Source organism: Panulirus ornatus, chromosome 25 (genome assembly GCF_036320965.1).
Source record: "Panulirus ornatus isolate Po-2019 chromosome 25, ASM3632096v1, whole genome shotgun sequence".
NCBI lineage: Eukaryota > Metazoa > Arthropoda > Malacostraca > Decapoda > Palinuridae > Panulirus > Panulirus ornatus.
Genome location: NC_092248.1, coordinates 9,441,451 through 9,468,807, shown reverse-complemented (window position 1 = coordinate 9,468,807; position 27,357 = coordinate 9,441,451). Strand labels below are relative to the sequence as shown.

At 40.0% G+C, this 27,357-nt stretch overlaps 1 protein-coding gene across 1 annotated transcript in view; it reads left to right on the top strand.

Moving 5' to 3' along the window:
• The window catches only part of rdx (BTB/POZ and MATH domain-containing protein rdx), a 67,168-nt gene that overhangs the window by 37,069 nt on the left and 2,742 nt on the right, over positions 1-27,357 (top strand). Inside the window, exons 7-8 of the mRNA XM_071677749.1 lie at positions 22,899-23,077; positions 25,431-25,573. Of these exons, the coding sequence (XP_071533850.1) occupies positions 22,899-23,077; positions 25,431-25,573 (322 nt within the window). The remainder of the gene's footprint in view (positions 1-22,898; positions 23,078-25,430; positions 25,574-27,357) is intronic.

Here is a 27,357-nt window from a genome sequence, read left to right as displayed (position 1 = left end):
GCTGTTTCCTGTGTTAGCGAGCGAGCACAAGGAAACAGACGAAGAAAGACCCATCCACTCGTATACACACATATACATTCACATATACATTCATTGATTTACATGTATATACATATCAACTTGTACATATACACATACATGTAAACACATTGTTGCAAGAGGTCACAGTGGTGCACGTGATCCAGTAAATGCACAGAATAGAGTGAATTGGAACAGTGCTTTATACTGGGTTCAACTTGCCTTTAATGGACTGAACCAGGGCATGTGAAACATCTAGGGTAAAGCATGTGTAAAGGTCTGTGGGCCCTGTGGTTTTGGTGCATTACATATGACGGCTAGAGACTGAGTGTGAACGAATGTGGCCTTTTCTGTTTTCCTGGCGCTACCTTGCTGAAGCAGGGGGTAGCGATGCTGTTTCCTGTGGGGTGGGGTGGCACCAGGAATGGATGAAGGTAAGCAAGTATGAATATGTACATGTGTGTTTATGTTTATGTCTGTGTATGTGTATGTGAGTTTGAATGGAGAAAAACTGGAGGAAGTGAAGTGTTTTAGATATCTGGGAGTGGATCTGGCAGCGGATGGAACCATGGAAGCGGAAGTGGATCATAGGGTGGGGGAGGGGGCGAAAATTCTGGGGGCCTTGAAGAATGTGTGGAAGTCGAGAACATTATCTCGGAAAGCAAAAATGGGTATGTTTGAAGGAATAGTGGTTCCAACAATGTTGTATGGTTGCGAGGCGTGGGCTATGGATAGAGTTGTGCGCAGGAGGATGGATGTGCTGGAAATGAGATGTTTGAGGACAATGTGTGGTGTGAGGTGGTTTGATCGAGTGAGTAACGTAAGGGTAAGAGAGATGTGTGGAAATAAAAAGAGCGTGGTTGAGAGAGCAGAAGAGGGTGTTTTGAAGTGGTTTGGGCACATGGAGAGGATGAGTGAGGAAAGATTGACCAAGAGGATATATGTGTCGGAGGTGGAGGGAGCAAGGAGAAGAGGGAGACCAAATTGGAGGTGGAAAGATGGAGTGAAAAAGATTTTGTGTGATCGGGGCCTGAACATGCAGGAGGGTGAAAGGAGGGCAAGGAATAGAGTGAACTGGAGCGATGTGGTATACCGGGGTTGACGTGCTGTCAGTGGATTGAATCAAGGCATGTGAAGCGTCTGGGGTAAACCATGGAAAGCTGTGTAGGTATGTATATTTGCGTGTGTGGACGTATGTATATACATGTGTATGGGGGGGGTTGGGCCATTTCTTTCGTCTGTTTCCTTGCGCTACCTCGCAAACGCGGGAGACAGCGACAAAGTATAAAAAAAAAATATATATATATATATATATATATATATATATATATATATATATATATATATATATATATATATATATATATTATCCCTGGGGATAGGGGATTAAGAATACTTCCCACGTATTCCCTGCGTGTCGTAGAAGGCGACTAAAAGGGGAGGGAGCGGGGGGCTGGAAATCTTCCCCTCTCGTTTTTTTTTTAATTTTCCAAAAGAAGGAACAGAGGGGGCCAGGTGAGGATATTCCGAAAAAGGGCCCAGTCCTCTGTTCTTAACGCTACCTCGCTAATGCGGGAAATGGCGAATAGTTTGAAAAAAAAAAGAAAAAAAAATATATATATATATATATATATATATATATATATATATATATATATATATATTATATTATCCCTGGGGATAGGGGAGAAAGAGTACTTCCCACGTATTCCCTGCGTGTCGTAGAAAGTGACTAAAATGGAAGGGAGTGGGGGGCTGGAAATATATAGGGAGGTGTTAGGGAGGTGAATGCAAGAGTTTTGGAAAGAGGGGCAAGTATGAAGTCTGTTGGGGATGAGAGAGCTTGGGAAGTGAGTCAGTTGTTGTTCGCTGATGATACAGCGCTGGTGGCTGATTCATGTGAGAAACTGCAGAAGCTGGTGACTGAGTTTGGTAAAGTGTGTGAAGGAAGAAAGTTAAGAGTAAATGTGAATAAGAGCAAGGTTATTAGGTACAGTAGGGTTGAGGGTCAAGTCAATTGGGAGGTGAATTTGAATGGAGAAAAACTGGAGGAAGTGAAGTGTTTTAGATATCTGGGAGTGGATCTGGCAGTGGATGGAACCATGGAAGCGGAAGTGGATCATAGGGTGGGGGAGGGGGCGAAAATTCTGGGAGCCTTGAAGAATGTGTGGAAGTCGAGAACATTATCTCGGAAAGCAAAAATGGGTATGTTTGAAGGAATAGTGGTTCCAACAATATTGTATGGTTGCGAGGCGTGGGCTATGGATAGAGTTGTGTGCAGGAGGATAGATGTGCTGGAAATGAGATGTTTGAGGACAATGTGTGGTGTGAGGTGGTTTGATCGAGTAAGTAACGTAAGGGTAAGAGAGATGTGTGGAAATAAAAAGAGCGTGGTTGAGAGAGCAGAAGAGGGTGTTTTGAAATGGTTTGGGCACATGGAGAGAATGAGTGAGGAAAGATTGACCAAGAGAAAATATGTGTCGGAGGTGGAGGGAACGAGGAGAAGAGGGAGACCAAATTGGAGGTGGAAAGATGGAGTGAAAAAGATTTTGTGTGATCGGGGCCTGAACATGCAGGAGGGTGAAAGGAGGGCAAGGAATAGAGTGAATTGGAGCGATGTGGTATACCGGGGTTGACGTGCTGTCAGTGGATTGAATCAAGGCATGTGAAGCGTCTGGGGTAAACCATGGAAAGCTGTGTAGGTATGTATATTTGCGTGTGTGGACGTATGTATTTATATGTGTATGGGGTGGGTTGGGCCATTTCTTTCGTCTGTTTCCTTGCGCTACCTCGCAAACACGGGAGACAGCGACAAAGCAAAAAAAAATATATATATATATATATATATATATATATATATATATATATATATATATATATATATATATATATATATATATATATATCTTTTCTTTTTTTTTAAACTATTCGCCATTTCCCGCGTTAGCGAGGTAGCGTAAGAACAGAGGACTGGGCCTTTTTTGGAATATCCTCACCTGGCCCCCTCTGTTCCTTCTTTTGGAAAATTAAAAAAAAAAGGGGGGGGGATAATTTCCAGCTCCCCCCCCCTCCCCCCCCCCTTAGTCGCCTTCTACAACACGCAGGGAATACGTGGGAAGTATTCTTAATCCCCTATCCCCAGGGATATATATATATATATATATATATATATATATATATATATATATATATATATATATATATATATACATATATATATATTTTTTTTTTCATACTATTCGCCATTTCCCGCGATAGCGAGGTAGCGTTAAGAACAGAGGACTGGGCCTTTGAGGGAATATCCTCACCTGACCCCCTTCTCTGTTCCTTCTTTTGGAAAAAAAAAAAAAGAAAAATGAGAGGGGAGGATTTCCAGCCCCCCGCTCCCTTCCCTTTCAGTCGCCTTCTACGACACGCAGGGAATACGTGGGAAGGATTCTTTCTCCCCTATCCCCAGGGATATATATATATATATATATATATGTATATATATATATATATATATATATATATATATATATATATATACATACCTCGCAAACACGGGAGACAGCGACAAAGCAAAATAAATAAATATATATTTTTTTTTTTTTTTTTTTTTTTATACTTTGTCGCTGTCTCCCGCGTATTGCGAGGTAGCGCAAGGAAACAGACGAAAGAAATGGCCCAACCCCCCCCATACACATGTACATACACACGTCCACACACACAAATATACATACCTACACAGCTTTCCATGGTTTACCCCGGACGCTTCACATGCCTTGATTCAATCCACTGACAGCACGTCAACCCCTGTATACCACATCGCTCCAATTCACTCTATTCCTTGCCCTCCTTTCACCCTCCTGCATGTTCAGGCCCCGATCACACAAAATCTTTTTCACTCCATCTTTCCACCTCCAATTTGGTCTCCCTCTTCTCCTCGTTCCCTCCACCTCCGACACATATATCCTCTTGGTCAATCTTTCCTCACTCATTCTCTCCATGTGCCCAAACCATTTTAAAACACCCTCTTCTACTCTCTCAACCACGCTCTTTTTATTTCCACACATCTCTCTTACCCTTACGTTACTTACTCGATCAAACCACCTCACACCACACATTGTCCTCAAACATCTCATTTCCAGCACATCCATCCTCCTGCGCACAACTCTATCCATAGCCCACGCCTCGCAACCATACAACATTGTTGGAACTACTATTCCTTCAAACATACCCATTTTTGCTTTCCGGGATAATGTTCTCGACTTCCACACATTTTTCAAGGCTCCCAAAATTTTCGCCCCCTCCCCCACCCTATGATCCACTTCCGCTTCCATGGTTCCATCCGCTGACAGATCCACTCCCAGATATCTAAAACACTTCACTTCCTCCAGTTTTTCACCATTCAAACTCACCTCCCAATTGACTTGACCCTCAGCCCTACTGTACCTAATAACCTTGCTCTTATTCACATTTACTCTTAGCTTTCTTCTTCCACACACTTTACCAAACTCCGTCACCAGCTTCTGCAGTTTCTCACATGAATCCGCCACCAGCGCTGTATCATCAGCGAACAACAACTGACTCACTTCCCAAGCTCTCTCATCCCCAACAGACTTCATACTTGCCCCTCTTTCCAAGACTCTTGCATTTACCTCCCTAACAACCCCATCCATAAACAAATTAAACAACCATGGAGACATCACACACCCCTGCCGCAAACCTACATTCACTGAGAACCAATCACTTTCCTCTCTTCCTACACGTACACATGCCTTACATCCTCGATAAAAACTTTTCACTGCTTCTAACAACTTGCCTCCCACACCATATATTCTTAATACCTTCCACAGAGCATCTCTATCAACTCTATCATATGCCTTCTCCAGATCCATAAATGCTACATACAAATCCATTTGCTTTTCTAAGTATTTCTCACATACATTCTTCAAAGCAAACACCTGATCCACACATCCTCTACCACTTCTGAAACCACACTGCTCTTCCCCAATCTGATGCTCTGTACATGCCTTCACCCTCTCAATCAATACCCTCCCATATAATTTACCAGGAATACTCAACAAACTTATACCTCTGTAATTTGAGCACTCACTCTTATCCCCTTTGCCTTTGTACAATGGCACTATGCACGCATTCCGCCAATCCTCAGGCACCTCACCATGAGTCATACATACATTAAATAACCTTACCAACCAGTCAACAATACAGTCACCCCCTTTTTTAATAAATTCCACTGCAATACCATCCAAACCTGCTGCCTTGCCGGCTTTCATCTTCCGCAAAGCTTTTACTACCTCTTCTCTGTTTACCAAATCATTTTCCCTAACCCTCTCACTTTGCACACCACCTCGACCCAAACACCCTATATCTGCCACTCTGTCATCAGACACATTCAACAAACCTTCAAAATACTCATTCCATCTCCTTCTCACATCACCACTACTTGTTATCACCTCCCCATTTACGCCCTTCACTGAAGTTCCCATTTGCTCCCTTGTCTTACGTACCCTATTTACCTCCTTCCAGAACATCTTTTTATTCTCCCTAAAATTTACTGATAGTCTCTCACCCCAACTCTCATTTGCCCTTTTTTTCACCTCTTGCACCTTTCTCTTGACCTCCTGTCTCTTTCTTTTATACTTCTCCCACTCAATTGCATTTTTTCCCTGCAAAAATCGTCCAAATGCCTCTCTCTTCTCTTTCACTAATACTCTTACTTCTTCATCCCACCACTCACTACCCTTTCTAAACAGCCCACCTCCCACTCTTCTCATGCCACAAGCATCTTTTGCGCAATCCATCACTGATTCCCTAAATACATCCCATTCCTCCCCCACTCCCCTTACTTCCATTGTTCTCACCTTTTTCCATTCTGTACACAGTCTCTCCTGATACTTCTTCACACAGGTCTCCTTCCCAAGCTCACTTACTCTCACCACCTTCTTCACCCCAACATTAACTCTTCTTTTCTGAAAACCCATACTAATCTTCACCTTAGCCTCCACAAGATAATGATCAGACATCCCTCCAGCTGCACCTCTCAGCACATTGACATCCAAAAGTCTCTCTTTCGCACGCCTGTCAATTAACACGTAATCCAATAACGCTCTCTGGCCATCTCTCCTACTTACATAAGTATACTTATGTATATGTATATATATATATATATATATATATATATATATATATATATATATATATATATATATATGTATATATATATATATATATAAGAGTGAGTGCTCAAATTACAGAGGTATAAGTTTGTTGAGTATTCCTGGTAAATTATATGGGAGGGTATTGATTGAGAGGGTGAAGGCATGTACAGAGCATCAGATTAGGGAAGAGCAGTGTGGTTTCAGAAGTGGTAGAGGATGTGTGGATCAGGTGTTTACTTTGAAGAATGTATGTGAGAAATACTTAGAAAAGCAAATGGATTTGTATGTAGCATTTATGGATCTGGAGAAGGCATATGATAGAGTTGATAGAGATGCTCTGTGGAAGGTATTAAGAATATATGGCGTGGGAGGCAAGTTGTTAGAAGCAGCGAAAAGTTTTCGTCGAGGATGTAAGGCATGTGTACGTGTAGGAAGAGAGGAAAGTGATTGGTTCTCAGTGAATGTAGGTTTGCGGCAGGGGTGTGTGATGTCTCCATGGTTGTTTAATTTGTTTATGGATGGGGTTGTTAGGGAGGTGAATGCAAGAGTTTTGGAAAGAGGGACAAGTATGAAGTCTGTTGTGGATGAGAGAGCTTGGGAAGTGAGTCAGTTGTTGTTCGATGATGATACAGCGCTGGTGGCTGATTCATGTGAGAAACTGCAGAAGCTGGTGACTGAGTTTGGTAAAGTGTGTGAAAGAAGAAAGTTAAGAGTAAATGTGAATAAGAGCAAGGTAATTAGGTACAGTAGGGTTCAGGGTCAAGTCAATGGGGAGGTAAGTTTGAATGGAGAAAAACTGGAGGAAGTAAAGTGTTTTAGATATCTGGGAGTGGATCTGGCAGCGGATGGAACCATGGAAGTGGAAGTGGATCATAGGGTGGGGGAGGGGGCGAAAATTCTGGGAGCCTTGGCGAATGTGTGGAAGTCGAGAACATTATCTCGGAAAGCAATAATGGGTATGTTTGAAGGAATAGTGGTTCCAACAATGTTGTATGGTTGCGAGGCGTGGGCTATGGATAGAGTGGTGTGCGGGAGGATGGATGTGCTGGAAATGAGATGTTTGAGGACAATGTGTGGTGTGAGGTGGTTTGATCGAGTAAGTAACGTAAGGGTAAGAGAGATGTGTGGAAATAAAAAGAGCGTGGTTGAGAGAGCAGAAGAGGGTGTTTTGAAATGGTTTGGGCACATGGAGAGAATGAGTGAGGAAAGATTGACCAAGAGGATATATGTGTCGGAGGTGGAGGGAACGAGGAGAAGAGGGAGACCAAATTGGAGGTGGAAAGATGGAGTGAAAAAGATTTTGTGTGATAGGGGCCTGAACATGCAGGAGGGTGAAAGGAGGGCAAGGAATAGAGTGAATTGGAGCGATGTGGTATACTGGGGTTGACGTGCTGTCAGTGGATTGAATCAGGGCATGTGAAGCGTCTGGGGTAAACCATGGAAAGCTGTGTAGGTATGTATATTTGCGTGTGTGGACGTATGTATATACATGTGTATGGGGGTGGGTTGGGCCATTTCTTTCGTCTGTTTCCTTGCACTACCTCGCAAACGCGGGAGACAGCGACAAAGCAAAAAAAAAAAAAAAATATATATATATATATATATATATATATATATATATATATATATATATATATATATATATATATATATATTTGAAAGGATCACAATTTTGCACGTGATCAAGATATTCCTATGAGTCCACGGGGAAAATGAAACGCGTGTTTACTAAATGGCCTCCTAGCTTCGTCTTTTCGATGTATATCAACTGACTTATATTTCTCTCTTGTGTCTCCCCTGATGGTGTGATTATTACACAAAAGTGCACTTGGGAACTTATTTTGTTTCATTTTCCCCGTGGACTCATAGGAACAGAGAAGGGGGGCCAGGTGAGGATATTCCCTAAAAGGCCCAGTCCACTGTTCTTAATGCTACCTCGCTAATGCGGGAAATGGCGAATAGCATGAAAGAAAGATATATATATATATATATATATATATATATATATATATATATATATATATATATATATATATTCATACTATTCGCCATTTCCCACATTAGTGAGGTTGTGTTAAGAACAGAGGACTGAGCCTTTGAAGGAAATCCTCACTTGGCCACCTTCTCTGTTCCTTCTTTCGGAAAATTAAAAATGAGAGGGGAGGATTTCCAGTCCCCGCTCCTTCCCCTTTTAGTCGCCTTCTACGACACGCAGGGAATACATGGGAAGTATTCTTTCTCCCCTATCCCCTATATATTTATGTATGTATATGAGCGGATGGGCCATTCTTCGTCTGTTTTCTGGTGCTATGTCACTGACATAGAATACGGGGATCAAGTAATGCTAATAAAAAAAAGTAGAAATTATAAATATGTTTACCAGAACATAGGTTAACCTGCGTTTTTAACTTGAGAGAGGTAAGGTTGTCAAGGGTGATGTGTGCCCTAATCCTTTCACTTGTTTCTTGATTCATTTGGTGGCCCTACCCAGTGGCAGCTGTTATTTTTCATCCTAGTTCTCTATCTGCATTCATTCTTGATGTAATTATGCAAAAGTGCTTGACACTTCATATTTTCCATTTCCTTGTGGTTTTACCTGAATATGCATGTATGCAGGGATTGACTGAATTGGAACATTGTTGTATATTGGGGTCGATGTGCAGTCAGGAGACTGCACCAAGGCATGTGAAGCATCTGAGGTAAACCATGGAAAGGTCTCTCAGGCTTGGTTGTGGATAGGGAGCTGTGGTTTCAATGCATTATACATGACTGCTAGAGAATGGATGCGGCATTTTTTTATTTTTTCCAGGCGCTACCTTGCTGATGCAGGAAACAGCGATCAAGTATGAAAAAAAGTCATTTACCGTTTAATGTAATGCTTTATTGCATCAGCTTTTATTTGTGGAAGAAATCCTGTGACACTTAAGCTGGGGATATCATATGTCTGGCAGTATGGTACACTCAAAGAAGCCAGATGACATGATTTGCCACCTCATTTATCCTGTGGTATTATGATTGGAGGAATGCAACTTTCCCTCGTTATTACTGTGTTGTCATATTTTTGCTATTTTTGTTGCTAGTGGTATTTTTTAACTGCTAGTAACTAACCATGGGGCCTCAAGCGAAGAAAAAAATATTTTTTCTGAAAGCAAGAAATTGTCAATAGACTAGATTTAAGGTTGTCTTGGCATAGCCAGGTTCATCATCTGGACACTTTTTCCTCTTTGTTGTAATGTCTTCCTCTCTCCGATAAGCTGAGTTTGCTCGATGTATGAAGACTACCGTTAAGGCAACCAATAGTTTGTTGAATGTCAGTTGTTGAAAAACCCATCCCTATCAGATTATGAGTCAACTTACTGGTCTTGCTAGGTCAACCAGATGGTCTTTTGGTAAGGGATGATGTTACAGGGAAAAAAAAAATTGGTTGTATGTTGAACTCAGCCTCTACACCATGTAATATTACATAGGTCTTTTTGGTTGGAGGAAAAAATCTCCTTTTGCAGAAATAGTGAAAGTAAGATCTAAGGAAACTGAGGTGACAAATCATATAATCAGACTTGGAAGACTTTACCATGCTTTTAAGACTGTACCATGCTGCCAGACATATGATATCCCCACTGTAAGTGAGTGATAGGGTTTGTTTACGCAAGTAAAGCCTAATACATGAAAGTCATAGCTGAAATGATAATTAATGGATTTTTTGCAGAAATTTTATTTTTACAAAGAGCCTTCATATAGCATTGGTTCATAGGGGACATTCACTTTAACGATATAAAAAAAATCAAGGTACAAACTCATAGAACAACTCTAAGGGCGTCGCAGTAGTTACAGATTGGAAAAAGGAAAACTATTTTTATTCACCATTTTGAATATTCTTTTCCATTGATAGCAAAATATTTAGAGATTTGCAAGGTTTTTCATTCATAAAGCCTTTTATAATGATGTTAAAGCAAAATAATGCCAGATTCCCATCCAACAAAGCACTGGGAAATCGTTTGAAATCATTTTCCATCTCTTGATGGTCAGCTTTGCGAGAACACCAAATTTTCATCCGATAACACCAGTATTCTCAAGTGTAACATTTAAGTGAGGACCACCTGACATGAAAACATTAAAACTTACTGTATGGGTAGTTTGAAAGATTATATACTAATATCACCAAACATAAATAGCACATGTTGAAATAAATAGACTTACTTTGGCTTGCAGTATTAACTGGAAGTGCCCACGAAAATGGCTGTAATGTAAAGAGAAGGACATGCCTTTACCGACATTGAGATTCAGATTTAAATTTACTTGAGCTGTGGTTGTGGGAGATGAATCTTGAATTATTTTGCTCTGCCATCATTATGAAATACATGACCATAAATAAAACCTTCATAATACCCAATATTTTCACCAGTATTCTGTTATTAAAGGAAAAGAACTAGAACACTGCATCAGAAAAGTGAACAAAAGAACTGTGTTTTTTAGTTCTCATATTCTTAATTTGCTGTATGAAATAGTCGGAATTCTCCATTGATAATGAAATAAAAAGGGTATGAGAGCATTTTTATCCATCATGTATTTCATAATGACAGCAGAGGTAAATAATTTAATCATCGTATCCCTCTGTCCATGGCTTGTAAACACAAACACGTTTTCCCCCTCCAGAGCGGTGATGGTACAGGACGCCTTCATTCTTTTTCGGGTTTTTCATCCATCAGAGTAAGTGTATCCATTCCGACATCTTTTCCTTAGGTAAAGCAGGTACCAGAGCAAAGGGTACTGGTGCTGTACATAAAGCCATCACTCTTGAGGTTGAATTAGAGGTGCTCAGGCAGTTTGATGAAAGGCAAGTCCATGGGTCTCCCTCACCCTACTGGGGCAATTATTCATAAGAACAGAGCGTAAATTAAGTCCAGTTCTTTGTCTGACACCACATAAAAATGTTTGCGAGAAAAAAGAGTGATGTGATAGAGAGAATGGAAAACTTACACAGAGTGTCTTGATGAAATATCAAAAATTAGAGGAATGTGCTATTGTCATTCCTGCTTATTAAAGTGAAGGCTATGACTTTATTTGATGACATTAAGGGGGAAGTTGGTGAAACTAGTCAGGAAGAGAATTTTATTGCCAGGGATGCTTTGAGGTTATTTACTGTCGTGGTTTCCATAATATCCCTATGACTGTTGAGGGAGCCTCTGCTTATATCGAAGCAGCACAATGGTACCCCGGGCATCTTAAACAACTTATTGAGAAATGTGTTTACGGACAAAAAAAAGTGAGACTAGCCTATTTTGAAAAATAATGCCAGCAAGGACTCCCATGGTACTGTGGTTCGTGTTCCTGACCATGACGCATTCACGGGCCACCTAGGGTCAAGCGCATAGGTTCGAATCCTGGTTGCAGCAGTCAGTCCAGCTGTTCATCCACCCCAATGGGTTGGTAGATGAAATAGTTACCTGGCTCAGGCTTGGGTGTATATATCCTTGGGGATGGGGAGAAAAATTACTTCCCACGTATTCCCTGCATGTCATAGAAGGCGACTAAAAGGGGAGGGAGCAGGGTGCTGGAAATTCTCCCCTTACATTTTTGATTTTCCAAAAGAAGGAACAGAGAAGGGGGTCAAGTGAGGATATTCCCTCTAAGGCCCAGTCCTCTGATTTTAATGCTACCTCTAATGCGGAAAAAGGTGAATATGTATGTATGTATATATATATATATATATATATATATATATATATATATATATATATATATATATACATATATATACACGTCCACACACGCAAATATACATACCTATACATCTCAATGTACACATATATATACACACACAGTCCTCTGTTCTTAACGCTACCTCGCTATCGCGGGAAATAGCGAATAGTATGAAAAAAAAAAATATATATATATATATATATATATATATATATATATATATATATATATATATATACATGTATATATATCAATTGTGTACATGGGTATATATGTATTTGTCTGTGTGTGTATATATATGTGTACATTGAGATGTATAGGTATGTATATTTGCGTGTGTGGACGTGTGTGTATATACATGTGTATGGGGGTGGGTTGGGCCATTCCTTTCGTCTGTTTCCTTGCGCTACCTCGCAAACACAGGAGACAGCGACAAAGCAAAATAAATAAATAAATAATCAATTGGGAGGGAAGTTTGAATGGAGAAAAACTGGAGGAAGTAAAGTGTTTTAGACATCTGGGAGTGGATCTGGCAGCGGATGGAACCATGGAAGCGGAAGTGAATCATAGGGTGGGGGAGGGGGCGAAAATCCTGGGAGCCTTGAAGAATGTGTGGAAGTCGAGAACATTATCTCGGAAAGCTAAAATGGGTATGTTTGAAGGAATAGTGGTTCCAACAATGTTGTATGGTTGCGAGGCGTGGGCTATGGATAGAGTTGTGCGCAGGAGGATGGATGTGCTGGAAATGAGATGTTTGAGGACAATGTGTGGTGTGAGGTGGTTTGATCGAGTAAGTAACGTAAGGGTAAGAGAGGTGTGTGGAAATAAAAAGAGCGTGGTTGAGAGAGCAGAAGAGGGTGTTTTGAAATGGTTTGGGCACATGGAGAGAATGAGTGAGGAAAGATTGACCTAGAGGATATATGTGTCGGAGGTGGAGGGAACGAGGAGAAGTGGGATAACAAATTGGAGGTGGAAAGATGGAGTGAAAAAGATTTTGTGTGATCGGGGCCTGAACATGCAGGAGGGTGAAAGGAGGGCAAGGAATAGAGTGAATTGGATCGATGTAGTATACCGGGGTTGACGTGCTGTCAGTGGATTGAATCATGGCATGTGAAGCGTCTGGGGTAAACCATGGAAAGCTGTGTAGGTATGTATATTTGCGTGTGTGGACGTATGTATATACATGTGTATGGGGGTGGGTTGGGCCATTTCTTTCGTCTCTTTCCTTGCGCTACCTCGCAAACGCGGGAGACAGCAACAAAGCAAAAAAAAAAAAAAAAAATATATATATATATATATATATATATATATATATATATATACACTATTGTATTTATTTATATTATACTTGATCGCTGTTTTCCATACACGCACATATACATACACAGACATGTACATATATAAAGTACACATTCACACTTGCCTACCATCATCCATTCCTGGGGCCATCCCACCCCACCCTGCATTATTGGGATGGCCATGATTAGAGCCTCAGCTGCCCATACCGTCTCAGCTAACATAAAAGAAAATGGAAGAAAATTGTGCTTCAGGTCCAGGGTAGCTGAAGACGTTAAGATTTTACAATTATGCCATTGCTAGTAATTCACTCAGGAAATTCCATAGCTTTGAATGGGTTGTATGAAGTCTGTTTGCCAGTGATTTGGCACTTGAACGTAAAGGCATAGGTTATCCTGAGCTTTTTAATGACAGATTTTCTTGATATTTCTGTCCATCTGTAGTAGAATGGTGCTACATTAGTGATAACTTTTCTAGTAAATCTTCAGCAACTGACCTAGATGAATGCAACTGTGAGGATGGAGTTCCAACTCAAAAAAACTACCTCATTCCCTCAGCCTATGGGTCAGGGTATGATTGTCACATTCAAGGCATGTATCATCAGACGAGGACATTCTGGTAATTCTTCAAGGGGCGTGTGAGCCCTCAGTCATGGAGTGGTGGAAAGGTTACCACGTCAAAGATGCAATGCACATTTGTAATTCCTTAGAAGGAATTAAATCTACAACCATGGTTTTTGATAAAGGTAAGCTATGGCCCGATTGTGTGCTTGCTTTCACAGATTATGGCCAGAAAGAAACAATGCCCCTGATCCAGCTGACACTTGTTTTGCCAGGAGTGTTGGCTATGAAGAAACTGAAGCGTAAGTTGTGTCTAAGTTGCTGGAATACCATATTTAAGACTCTAATCAACAAGGAACTTGTACAGTTGGAGGCATAAAAACTCTTACGGAGAAGAGGAAGTTAAGGAGATGAGTGAAGAAACCAGTGCTATGTCTCTTACAACAAGCAAATTCACAATCAAGGGCTTAGCAGAAGTATTTATTTATTTAGACAAGGCTATGGCCCTCATTAATGACATAGATGCTAATTATGAATGTGCCTTGGTGTTCCATAGAAGGATTACAGATAATTCATATCCCTGGAGAGAAAAAGTCAGGTCACACATCGTAAGAGTTCCAATCTGGATTTACTGTCATATTCTTGTAATTCATGTTCAATACACCTACTTCTGTCCCACCTATTCCACTTGCTGTATACCTCCTAGTAACCCTTATTTGACCCTAATCAGATTCCACCACCACCTCTAGCCCACATCAGAATTTTTTTTCATTTTAATGGTAATCCATGGTTCTGTTCTTTGTTTAGTTATACCTCCTTGACTGGTGCCAAATTATCCAGAATGGATAAAAATTTGATCTTTAAGTTAGCCTGTGCTTCAATAGTGTTGTCACAAGTCCATGACATTAGGCCAGTCCAAATCGTAAAATAAAAGCACAAATGTTGTGTTTGTTGATCTGAAATTTGGTGAGCTAGCAGGTGCAAAAATTTAACATGGTCATTGTGTCCAGTACTGATAACACCTGGCTAACACACTTTTTCATGATCAGATACCTTGGGACAGTACAGTTCCCTTACTTATGCTGGTTGCCATTGGATACTGTAATTCATGTTGGTCACTGTGCCGGCTGAAAACTGGCTTTCACAAGTAGAAACGGATGCCAATACACTCATAGTGGAGGATAGGTGTTCTTTACTTCGCAGTATTAAAATATGGACCATTTGTTATGCATATGTGCCCCTCACATCCCAACCCCATGGAGGTGTTACTGGACTCTCTCTCGTCGAGGTTACACTGAGCGTGAAAAGTCACCTTTAGGGAGGTCATATCTTTGGGAGTAGTCTGGTCATAATAATTCTCACTTCAAAGGAGTCTGTATTTCCCTGCATTTGGAAGCAGCGCATCCTTAGGCAGCAGGAACCTTTAGAAAGGTCTTGTGTAACACCAGGACTCTTTCATAGAAACTGGTCTTGGGGTGGTTTTAAATAAATAAATGTGATCTAAATTATATCATAATAAGTGTGGTACATTGATGGAGCTGTTTCAAGTATTATCCATACACTAGAGACAGATTGAGGAAATGTTTCGTTTGGAAAAAACAGTCTTTTGTTGTGACTGATCTCTAGCTCTAGGAGTGTAACCTAATCGCTATATGAGTAACCTTGGTTTATATGTATATTTATATATTTTATTCTTCCTTCATCCATGTTTTATGTTTCCAACATTAGTGAGGTAATGCCAAGAACAAATGAAGGAATGGCCACATTTGCCAACATCTATTTTCTAGCTGTTACATGTAATGCACCAAAACAACAGCCCCCTATCCACAACCAGGACCCACAGAGCTTTCTGTGGTTTTTCCTCAACTGCTTCATATACCCTGGTTTGGTCCATTGATGACACATTTCTCCCTATATACTTCATTACTCTAATTCAGTATATCCCAAACATGTCAGTCACACTCTTCTACGTTCAGGTTCGTAGCACTCAAAAAATCTTTCTCACTCCATCCTCCCATCTCAAATTTTGTCTCCCTCCTCACCTTGTCCCCTCCACTTCTGATACTTATATCCCTTTTGTCAACCTCCTCACTACTTGTGAATAGAGGTTACTGAAGTGTAAGGCAGGGATTTTTTATTTTTGTTTAGTAGGTGGTTTGTTATAGTGGCAAGGGTGGGTGATCTAGTGATGTGTAGAATTATATGCTGAGCGTGTTGAGGTGGAACTGTATTGGGAAGATCCATTTTTCATGGAGAAGGTATTGTTTGTAGTTTCTTGGCAGTTGGTGATTGTTCTGATTATACATTTATTTGGTTTACTCTTGATTGGTTGGTAGACCAGGCGAATGAGGCATAGTTTAAAGTGGATTGGATGAAGTGTTTGTATGGGATCGTGAAGGATTCCTTTCTTCAAGAAATCTGATGCCAGTTAGTGCTCTGAAGGCATTTAGTTTGTGTTGATATGGTGTTCAGTGTGACATTTGCATGCTGTATATTATGCCTAGAATGGTTGGTGTTTTGTTTAGAGGGAGTGACTTTCCTTTCAAAATGAGACTGGAGGGTGTGAGCTGAATCCATGTCTGTCTGGGGTTAAAAGAGTGATTGAAGACATCATGTGGCTTACTGTATTACCCTCACTGCTTGTTTTATTACCGTGTATGAGGTGATCCAGTTAACATCTACTGTTGTCTCTGTATACTTTACTCCTTCTGTTATATGTTACTACATGCTTCTGAAGATGTGGTGAAATACACAAAAGCACTTCAGCTTTGATTTTCCTTGGATATGGATAGGGAGCTGTGGTTTCGGCTCATAACACATGACAGTTAGAGATTGAGTGTGAATGAATGTGGCCTTTTTTGTCTGTTTTCCTGGCACTATCTTGCTGATGCAGGGGGTGACAATATATATATATATATATATATATATATATATATATATATATATATATATATATATATATATATATATATTTCTTTTTTTTTTTATTATACTTTGTCGCTGTCTCCCGCGTTTGCGAGGTAGCGCAAGGAAACAGACGAAAGAAATGGCCCAACCCCCCCCCATACACATGTATATACATACGTCCACACACGCAAATATACACACCTACACAGCTTTCCATGGTTTACCCCAGACGCTTCACATGCCTTGATTCAATCCACTGACAGCACATCAACCCCGGTATACCACATCGCTCCAATTCACTCTATTCCTTGCCCTCCTTTCACCCTCCTGCATGTCCAGGCCCCGATCACACAAAATCTTTTTCACTCCATCTTTCCACCTCCAATTTGGTCTCCCTCTTCTCCTCGTTCCCTCCACCTCCGACACATATATCCTCTTGGTCAATCTTTCCTCACTCATTCTCTCCATGTTCCCAAACCACTTCAAAACACCCTCTTCTGCTCTCTCAACCACGCTCTTTTTATTTCCACACATCTCTCTTACCCTTACGTTACTCACTCGATCAAACCACCTCACACCACACATTGTCCTCAAACATCTCATTTCCAGCACATCCATCCTCCTGCGCACAACTCTATCCATAGCCCACGCCTCGCAACCATACAACATTGTTGGAACCACTATTCCTTCAAACATACCCATTTTTGCTTTCCGAGATAATGTTCTTGACTTCCACACATTCTTCAAGGCCCCCAGAATTTTCGCCCCCTCCCCCACCCTATGATCCACTTCCGCTTCCATGGTTCCATCCGCTGCCAGATCCACTCCCAGATATCTAAAACACTTCACTTCCTCCAGTTTTTCTCCATTCAAACTCACCTCCCAATTGACTTGACCCTCAACCCTACTGTACCTAATAACCTTGCTCACATGTATATACATACGTCCACGCACGCAAATATACATACCTACACAGCTTTCCATGGTTTACCCCAGACGCTTCACATGCCCTGATTCAATCCACTGACAGCACGTCAACCCCGGTATACCACATCGATCCAATTCACTCTATTCCTTGCCCTCCTTTCACCCTCCTGCATGTTCAGGCCCCGATCACACAAAATCTTTTTCACTCCATCTTTCTACCTCCAATTTGGTCTCCCACTTCTCGTTCCCTCCAAATCCGACACATATATCCTCTTGGTCAATCTTTCCTCACTCATTCTCTCCATGTGCCCAAACCATTTCAAAACACCCTCTTCTGCTCTCTCAACCACGCTCTTTTTATTTCCACACATCTCTCTTACCCTTACGTTACTTACTCGATCAAACCACCTTACACCACAAATTGTCCTCAAACATCTCATTTCCAGCACATCCATCCTCCTGCGCACAACTCAGTGAATGTGGGTTTGCGGCAGGGGTGTGTGATGTCTCCATGGTTGTTTAATTTGTTTATGGATGGGGTTGTTTGGGAGGTGAATGCAAGAGTTTTGGAAAGAGGGGCAAATATGAAGTCTGTTGTGGATGAGAGAGCTTGGGAAGTGAGTCAGTTGTTGTTCACTGATGATACAGCGCTGGTGGCTGATTCATGTGAGAAACTGCAGAAGCTGGTGACTGAGTTTGGTAATGTGTGTGAAAGAAGAAAGTTAAGAGTAAATGTGAATAAGAGCAAGGTTATTTGGTACAGTAGGGTTGAGGGTCAAGTCAATTGGGAGGTAAGTTTGAATGGAGAAAAGCTGGAGGAAGTAAAGTGTTTTAGATATCTGGGAGTGGATCTGGCAGCGGATGGAACCATGGAAGCGGAAGTGAATCATAGGGTGGGGGAGGGGGCGAAAATCCTGGGAGCCTTGAAGAATGTTTGGAAGTCGAGAACATTATCTCGGAAAGCAAAAATGGCTACGTTTGAAGGAATAGTGGTTCCAACAATGTTGTATGGTTGCAAGGCGTGGGCTATGGATAGAGTTGTGCGCAGGAGGGTGGATGTGCTGGAAATGAGATGTTTGAGGACAGTGTGTGGTGTGAGGTGGTTTGATCGAGTAAGTAATGTAAGGGTAAGAGAGATGTGTGGAAATAAAAAGAGCGTGGTTGAGAGAGCAGAAGAGGGTGTTTTGAAATGGTTTGGGCACATGGAGAGAATGAGTGAGGAAAGATTGACCAAGAGGATATATGTGTCGGAAGTGGAGGGGACGAGAAGTGGGAGACCAAATTGGAGGTGGAAAGATGGAGTGAAAAAGATTTTGAGTGATTGGGGCCTGAACATGGAGGAGGGTGAAAGGCGGGCAAGGAATAGAGTGAATTGGATCGATGTGGTATACCGGGGTTGACGTGCTGTCAGTGGATTGAATCAGGGCATGTGAAGCGTCTGGAGTAAACCATGGAATGTTGTGTGGGGCCTGGATGTGGAAAGGGAGCTGTGGTTTCGGGCATTATTGCATGACAGCTAGAGACTGAGTGTGAACGAAATGGGGCCTTTGTTGTCTTTTCCTAGCGCTACCTCACACACATGAGGGGGGAGGGGGATGGTATTCCATGTGTGACGAGGTGGCGATGGGAATGAATAAAAGCAGACAGTGTGAATTGTGTGCATGGGTATATATGTATGTGTCTGTGTGTGTATATATATGTGTACATTGAGATGTATAGGTATGTATATTTGCGTGTGTGGACGTGTATGTATATACATGTGTATGGGGGTGGGTTGGGCCATTTCTTTCGTCTGTTTCCTTGCGCTACCTCGCAAACGCGGGAGACAGTGACAAAGCAAAATAAATATAATATATATATATATATATATATATATATATATATATATATATATATATATATATATATATATATATATATTTCATACTATTTGCCATTTCCTGCATTAGCGAGGAAGCATTAAGAACAGAGGACTGGGCCTTTGAGGGAATATCCTCACCTGGCCCCCTTCTCTGTTCCTTCTTTTCGAAGATTAAAAAAAAAAGAGAGGGGAGGATTTCCAGCCACCCGCTCGCTTCCTTTTTAGTCGCCTTCTACGACAAGCAGGGAATACGTGGGAAGTATTCTTTCTCCCCTATCCTCAGGGATATATATATATATATATATATATATATATATATATATATATATATATATATATATATATATGCGAGGTAGCACTACCTCGCAAACGCAAGAGACAGCGGAAAAAAAAAAAAAGTATATATGGAGTGGGGGCTGGAAATCCTCCCTTTTTTTTTTTCCAAAAGAAGGCACAGAGAAGGGGGCCAGGTGAGGATATTCCCTCAAAGGCCCAGTCCTCTGTTCTTAACGCTAATGCGGGAAATGGCGAATAGTATGAAAGAAAGAAAAGATATATATATATATATATATATATATATATATATATATTTTTTTTTTTTTTTTTTCCATATTATTCGCCATTTCCCGCGATAGCGAGGTAGCGTTAAGAACAGTGGACTGGGCCTTTGAGGGAATATCCTCACCTGGCCCTCTTCTCTGTTCCTTCTTTTGGAAAATTAAAAAAAAAAAAAGAGAGGGGAGGATTTCCAGCCCCCCGCTCCCTTCCCTTTTAGCTGCCTTCTACAACACGCAGGGAATACGTGGGAAGTATTCTTTCTCCCCTATCCCCAGGGAAGTATATATATATATATATATATATATATATATATATATATATATATATATATATATATATATATATATATTCTTACAAGTCCATTGGGAAAATGAAAAGTTCCCAAGTGAACTTTCGTGTAATAATCACATCATCAGGAGAGACACGAGAGAAATATCAGTCAGTCGTTTTACCAAATTGCGTCCTAGCTGTCTCTTCTTTGTATATGGCGATCAAGTATGATAAATGAATATTTTATTTTATTTATCATACATAATTGCCGTTTCCCATGTCAGCACCAGGCATTCATATACACATACATATACATAAATGGCCATATATGCACATATACATATCATCGTATACACCTACACAGACATATACATGTATACACATGTACTTATTCGTACTTGCTCGCCTTCATCCATTCCACTCGCTTACCCACCCCACAGAAAACAGCATCACTTTTAACACCCCCCCCCCCCCATTCAGTGACGTAGTTCCAGGAAAACAGACAAAAAAAGGCCACATTCATTCACACACAGTCTCTAGCTGTCATGTGTAATTCACTGAAAGTACAGCTCCCTATCCGTATCCATTCCCCCCACAGACCTTTCCATGGTTTACCCCAGATATTTCACATGCCCAGATTCAGTCCATTGACAGCATGTTGACCCCAGTATACCACATTGTTCCAATTCACTCTATTCCTTGGATGACTAACCCTCCTGTGTGATCGTTTAAAATCCTTTTCACTCCATCCTTCCACCTCCAATTTGGTCTCCTGCTTCTCCTTGTTCCCTCCACCTCTGACATATATCCTCTTTGTCAGTCTTTCCTCACTCATTCTCTCCATATGTCCAAACCATTTCAACACCCTCTTCTGCTCTCTCAACCACACTTTTTATTTCCTCACTTATCTCTTACCCTTTCATTACTTATTTGATCAAACAACTGATATGTTTCTCTATTTACCTGGGAAGGAATAAGAGGAACTTGTGGTGAGAGTGCATTGATAGAATGGGTTTCCAGTACACTCCCTCCTCCATTATTTTTTTTTAAATATGTAATCAATTATTGTTCATCCGTCAGGTAAGAGCCTTTTAAGCATAACTGTGTAGAAAAATATATGAAAAAGCGTTACACTCTATCATTCAGTTAATAACAACTTGAATATATTTAATACTATCACTAATAATTGGGACATATGACCTCTGTTTATTTCACCTAATTTACCCTATATTTATATTTTGGATATGTAAATAGTTTTCAATTCATGTATTAGGAAAAAGCCTACTGAAGATAATAAAAGAAAAAATATGTGGAAAATACAGTTTACCGTATCATTTTATCAATTATTTGTCGAATAGTTTGAACTGAAGGGATGCTGAAGTTTGCCAGGCTATATAGCTGTCATGATATACATCTTACAATAGGGCTGCTTGCTAAAAAACCAGCAGATGTTGTAAATGAGATGTATATATTTGCATATATGGTAGATTGTTTTTGACTTATAAAAACACTCTCCTTACAGCACACTGTAGTATGAAACAACCCTGGACAGAGTGATCACATTGCGTAGTGAAGATCTAGCTTTTGGTTTTATAAGGAAGTACTTTGACAGGCTCATTTAAGTACGTTTACTTGCTGGATGCTTAGACATAGTGGTGCCTGGTACACATGGGCACAAATGTAAAAGAATGTGAGTGGCAAACAATAAATTCTTACGAAGTGAAAATTAGCAGTGAACTTATGTGGTGGTCAGCATGGCATGGGCTGCTTCAGCACCATGCAACCATTCATGGTTGATGTTATACTAATAAGATAGAATTAAAGTGTTCGTGCTGTATCAAAATCATAGTGTTCAGTTGTTATATCCCAACACATCCGTGTGGTACTGTCCATAGTTTTCCCACTAATTGGCAACAGAGTCATGTGGAACATAGATTTTATTGCATCTTGTGCTTTGGGCTTATTCACTGTCCATATTCATAAGCAAAAGTATTTTCATGAGAGAGGAAGGATAAGAGCAGTGTGAAGACAAGGCAAAAGAAACATGGTGCATGCAGGGAGATATTAAGGCTGTCTAGCATAAGTTTAATAAGACAGAATACAATAGTCCTGACAGTATCATATTGTTTCAGGCACCACTGTTGTATGGTAATACTTCCTTGTATTGTTGCTTACTACAGTATAGTATATATGAAACATTCAAGAAATTTTTCTTTGGATAAGATACAGTATGGTAAAATGCCTACTGGGAAGAACTGAAGTAACCTATTTCATGTTTCCAGTACCTGGCAAAAAAATTGAAATATCCTCGTGTTTGGAATTTGGGTAAGATGATAGTAACGAGATAGATAAATTCCCAGATTTTTAAATACTGTAAATGTGTTGCAAAACCTGTTGGCTTTTGCAGTAATATTTGCAATTTGAAAGTGGTATTTGATTATTTAAAAATTAATTAATTTACAATGCCTTTGACTCGAAAACTTCAAGGAACATCTTTTCATGAAATTGTTCACCTTCAGTCCGTGTGAAAGTATAATTTGGTTGTTAAAGGTACTTTATTTAATTAAGAATGAATTTTCTAAAAATTTTGGAAATTTAAACATGAAATAAATTTCTTACATTTTCTTATATTTCCAGCTCGATCTCCAGTGTTTGCTGCAATGTTTGCTCATGAGATGGAAGAAAGAAAACACAACCGGGTAGAGATTCAAGATGTTGACCATGAAGTTTTAAGGGAGATGTTGCGCTTCATATATACAGGAAAAGCAACTAACTTAGAAAAAATGGCTGATGATCTTTTAGCTGCAGCAGACAAAGTAAGTTGGTCAGTGATGTGGAAAGTTGTTAGGAAAAGCAGTGCATGTGAAATTTTTTTCAAGGTGTGAATCAGTACTGATTGAGGGTGGGTAGATGATAGACAGATGATCTAATGCACTACTTAGAAAAATTAGAAAGCCAAAGTACTGGATTTGTAGTTACGAAGAAAATTTATTTTCATGTTGAGGTGTCAATGTAGCAGTCAGTACCACTAAAAATTTAAAAACTGTAAGGTTATGTCACTACATTCCATTTCTCTTTCTATTTGTGCATGATGCTCATCTACTGTGCAAACTCAAACCCATATAATTTATGAATGTTCAATACGTTTACTAGATTGACTCTGAGGTGTTGATTTTCTCGGGTGTGTGTGTGTGTGTGCGTGTTAATAACAGCTTACCTAAAGGTGCAGGAATATGCACGTATTTACATCAGATATAATAGTTTTCATAAAGATGCACATCATTTTTGGTACATATTAATTTCCTAAAACCTTTCATTTAACATATTGCACTCGCTAAAAAGTCTACAGTCATTTTTACTGCTTATTCCTATGACAAAATGAATTTTTGCATATAGTAGATCCTGCCAGACTGAGCAGTCTTTTTCTTTTCCTTCATTAAGTACCTCAAGAGTACCAGCTGCCTGTGAGCATTTTGGAACTCTGTCCAACATGTGAATCCATTTCTCTACCTTTATTCAAAATTGCTGTCTACATTACTTTACCATATTTTAGTGTGACTTCTTAAACACTAATATCTTACCCTTTTTTTCATGCTTTGCCATTTTCGGCATTGGAATTGTAGTGCCTTGAACAGATGAACTACCTCATTTACTTGCCATCCACTTTCTAGCCATCATGTATATTGCACAAAATCCAAAACCCTCAATCCACAGCCAAGTCTTATAGACCTTTTCATGGTTTCCCCAGACTACTTTTTACACCCTAGTTCAGCCTAATGACAGCATGTTGCCCATATACCACACCACTCCAGTTCTCTCTCTCCTGTGCATGTCTTACACCCTCCAGCATGTTCAGGCCCCAGAAGCTCAAGATTATCTTTTAGTCCCTCTTTCCACATCCTCAGCTTCCCCCACTTTGTTCCCTCCACTTTTGATGCTCGTTCATTCTTTGTAAGGCCCTATGCATTCATTATCTACACATCCAACCAAAAAAATCCAACCCATTTCAGCACGTCTTCATCGGCTTACCCCCACGTCTGCCATCCTATCTTCTAACACATTCTACTCTCCTTTTAAATACCTCGGCTCTCCACTCTGATGTCACCATTTGTGCTCATGTTTCTAACTCTCTTCCACCTTTCAAAAGGTTTTCTTGCTTTTCCTGAAACTTGTCAAAACTTGCACCCCATCTCTGTTTGCCCCTTTTTATGCCCTGGCACCTTGACCTGGCATGGCATTCTCCCTTTTACATCTCCCAGTCAGTCTCTCCTTCCAAATTATTCATTCTTCTTTCTAAAAAGTTGTGCCCCTATACCTTTCTTGTCTTTCATTAGTAATTCATCTTCCTCATTCTGCCATTTACTACCCTTTCTCATGCCTGCATCCCACTTTCAGCATGCAACACAATCACATTTGAAAAATATTTCTATAAATACTTTCCTTTCGCCACTCAATTCCTTAGTTTCATTTACTATCATTTTATGCCATTTCTCACCCAGTCTCATTTAGTTTCTCCAAACACAAGCTTCCATTCCAATCATGCTCACTTTCTCCATCCTCTTCACACCTAAGTCATTTCCTTTTTTCTTAAAGCCATTACAAAATTTTACATTTGTCTCCATGGAACATTACATACAACTGTCTTTTCTTTGCACACCTTTCATTTAGTACATAATCCATTAATGCCAGCTCACATCTGACTCCATTCACCCAAGTATTATGTACCTGCACTTATGTAAATACATTATAATAAATCAAGAAGACTTATTAAGTTATTTATTTTATTATTATACTTAACCAGCATCTCCTGCGTTAGCAAGGTAGTGCAAGGAAACAGATGAGGAATGGCCCAACCCACCCACATACATAAACGCCCACACATGCACATATACATTTCAACGTATAAATACATATACATACACAGACATATACGCACACATGTTCATATCCATACTTGCTGCCTTCATCCATTTCTGTCACAACCCTGCAACACACAAAATAAGTTAATACAATACCTAATTATCAATTGCTTTATGCTGTCTGGAGTGTTTCTTTAAATTTTTTCATTATTTTCAGTCAACTGGATGCAATACTTAAAAACTTTTCCATAGAATGTTTTTAATTACTTATAAAGAATCATGTGGCTAATACTATGACTGCTTTCTACAGTATGCATTAGAACGACTAAAGGTGATGTGTGAAGAAGCACTGTGTACCAATCTCAGTACAGAGAATGCTGCTGATGTCCTCATACTTGCTGACCTACATTCTGCAGATCAACTTAAAGCTCAAGCTATTGAGTTTATCAATACGTAAGTTTACCTTTAAATTTGTTGCATTATCAGTAATTATTTCAAGTATTTACAGGTTGGTTAGCTAGTCACCTTTTGAAGATAATTTTAAGTGCTTGTTACCACTATCCTATTTACCCCCCCTAACTGATGTTCCTTTTTTTTTTTTTTTAATTAAACCAATAATCTCATTCCAAGACATCTTATTTTCGCTTAAGTTTGCTGATATTCACAACTCTCATTTGCCTCTCTTTCAGCCCCTGCACCTTCCTCTTGACCTCCTGCTGCTTTCTCTTCTACACCTCCCAATCACTCACACTCCCTCCCTGTAAGTACTACTCATACACTTCTCTTTCACTAGCAACTTTACCTTGTCATCCCACAAATCACTGCCCTTTTCTCCCTTGCCGACAGTGCTACTTTCTGCATGCAATACACCTGTCACACATGCCAGCACTGCTTCCTTGCAAACCTCCCATTCCTCACCCACTTGCAGAGTTTTGTTTACTCACTTTTTGCCATTCTTCTCAATTTCTCCTGATATTTCTACACAAAGTCTCTTTTCCAAGCTCACTTGCTTTCACCACCATCTTTTCATTCACATCATTTTCTCTTCCAAAAAACTCGGCAAATCTTCACTGTAGCCTCCATTAATGATCAAACATCCCACTAGCTGTCCCTCTCAACACATTCACATCCAAGAGTGGTCCTTTTACACAGTTATCAATTAGTACATAATACAGTAATACCCACTGACAATGTTTTTATACTTAGATACTCCTAATCACCTGTTAGTATACAACTCCTCAAGCTGTTCACCATTTTTGTTTACCATACTGAAAACAGCACGTCCTCAATTATACCCTCAACTGCCACTTAACTCATTTTTGCATAAAACCCCCCTTCACTAATTCCCAGTCTCTTGCATCAAAACTGCTGCTACACTCACTGTTCAGCTCTCGAAACATTTGCCTCTCCTCTTCATTCTTCTTATGGCCAGTTGCTTGTGCACAAATGATTCTGTATCTCGAGTAATCCACCTTCATTTTTACTCACATCATTCTGTAGCTCACTTCCTTAAACTCTTTTACACATTCCGACAACTCAAGCAGTAGTGCTACCCCTTCCATTGCTTTAATGCTCACACAAACCCGTGACTTTACACCAAGACATATGGATCTTCCAGGTCCCTTCTATCTTCTCATCTTGGTTTTATCCACACACATTCAGACACCCCAGCCTGACCCTTCAAGGAGGAAAAGGTTGACGATTTTGTCCCTTATTTTAAAAATTAAAATACCAGAAGGGGAGGGTTCCCAGTGTGTCCATTCCTACCCTTCTAAGTTGCCTTCACTCACATGCAGGGAATATTTGGTAGTATTCTTTCTCAAACCCCAAGGGGATGATAACAATATCAGAGCAAAATAACATTAGATTTCATATTCCACCCACTGACAGTCACCTTAAGTCTTAATGTGCCATAAAAGTGAAATCTTCCTAACTTGTAAACTTCAAAATAGGTAATATGATGGCCAGATACATCAACAAATATAGATGTACAGAAATTCACAAACTTACTTTGGAAATCTATACAAACTGTCCTAACCAGTCACATCCCACTCCGCCACCACCTACTTAAGTCGCTCAACACTAAGAATAATAAAAATTAGTCTGATTTCGTGATATGGCAAGTTGCTGAATCAGGGTGTGGTACATTGATGGCAAGCTGTTTGAGGTATAGTCCATACATGAGAATTGGGTTTCATTTATTCATTCTGCAATATCATGGATGAAGTATAGTTTGG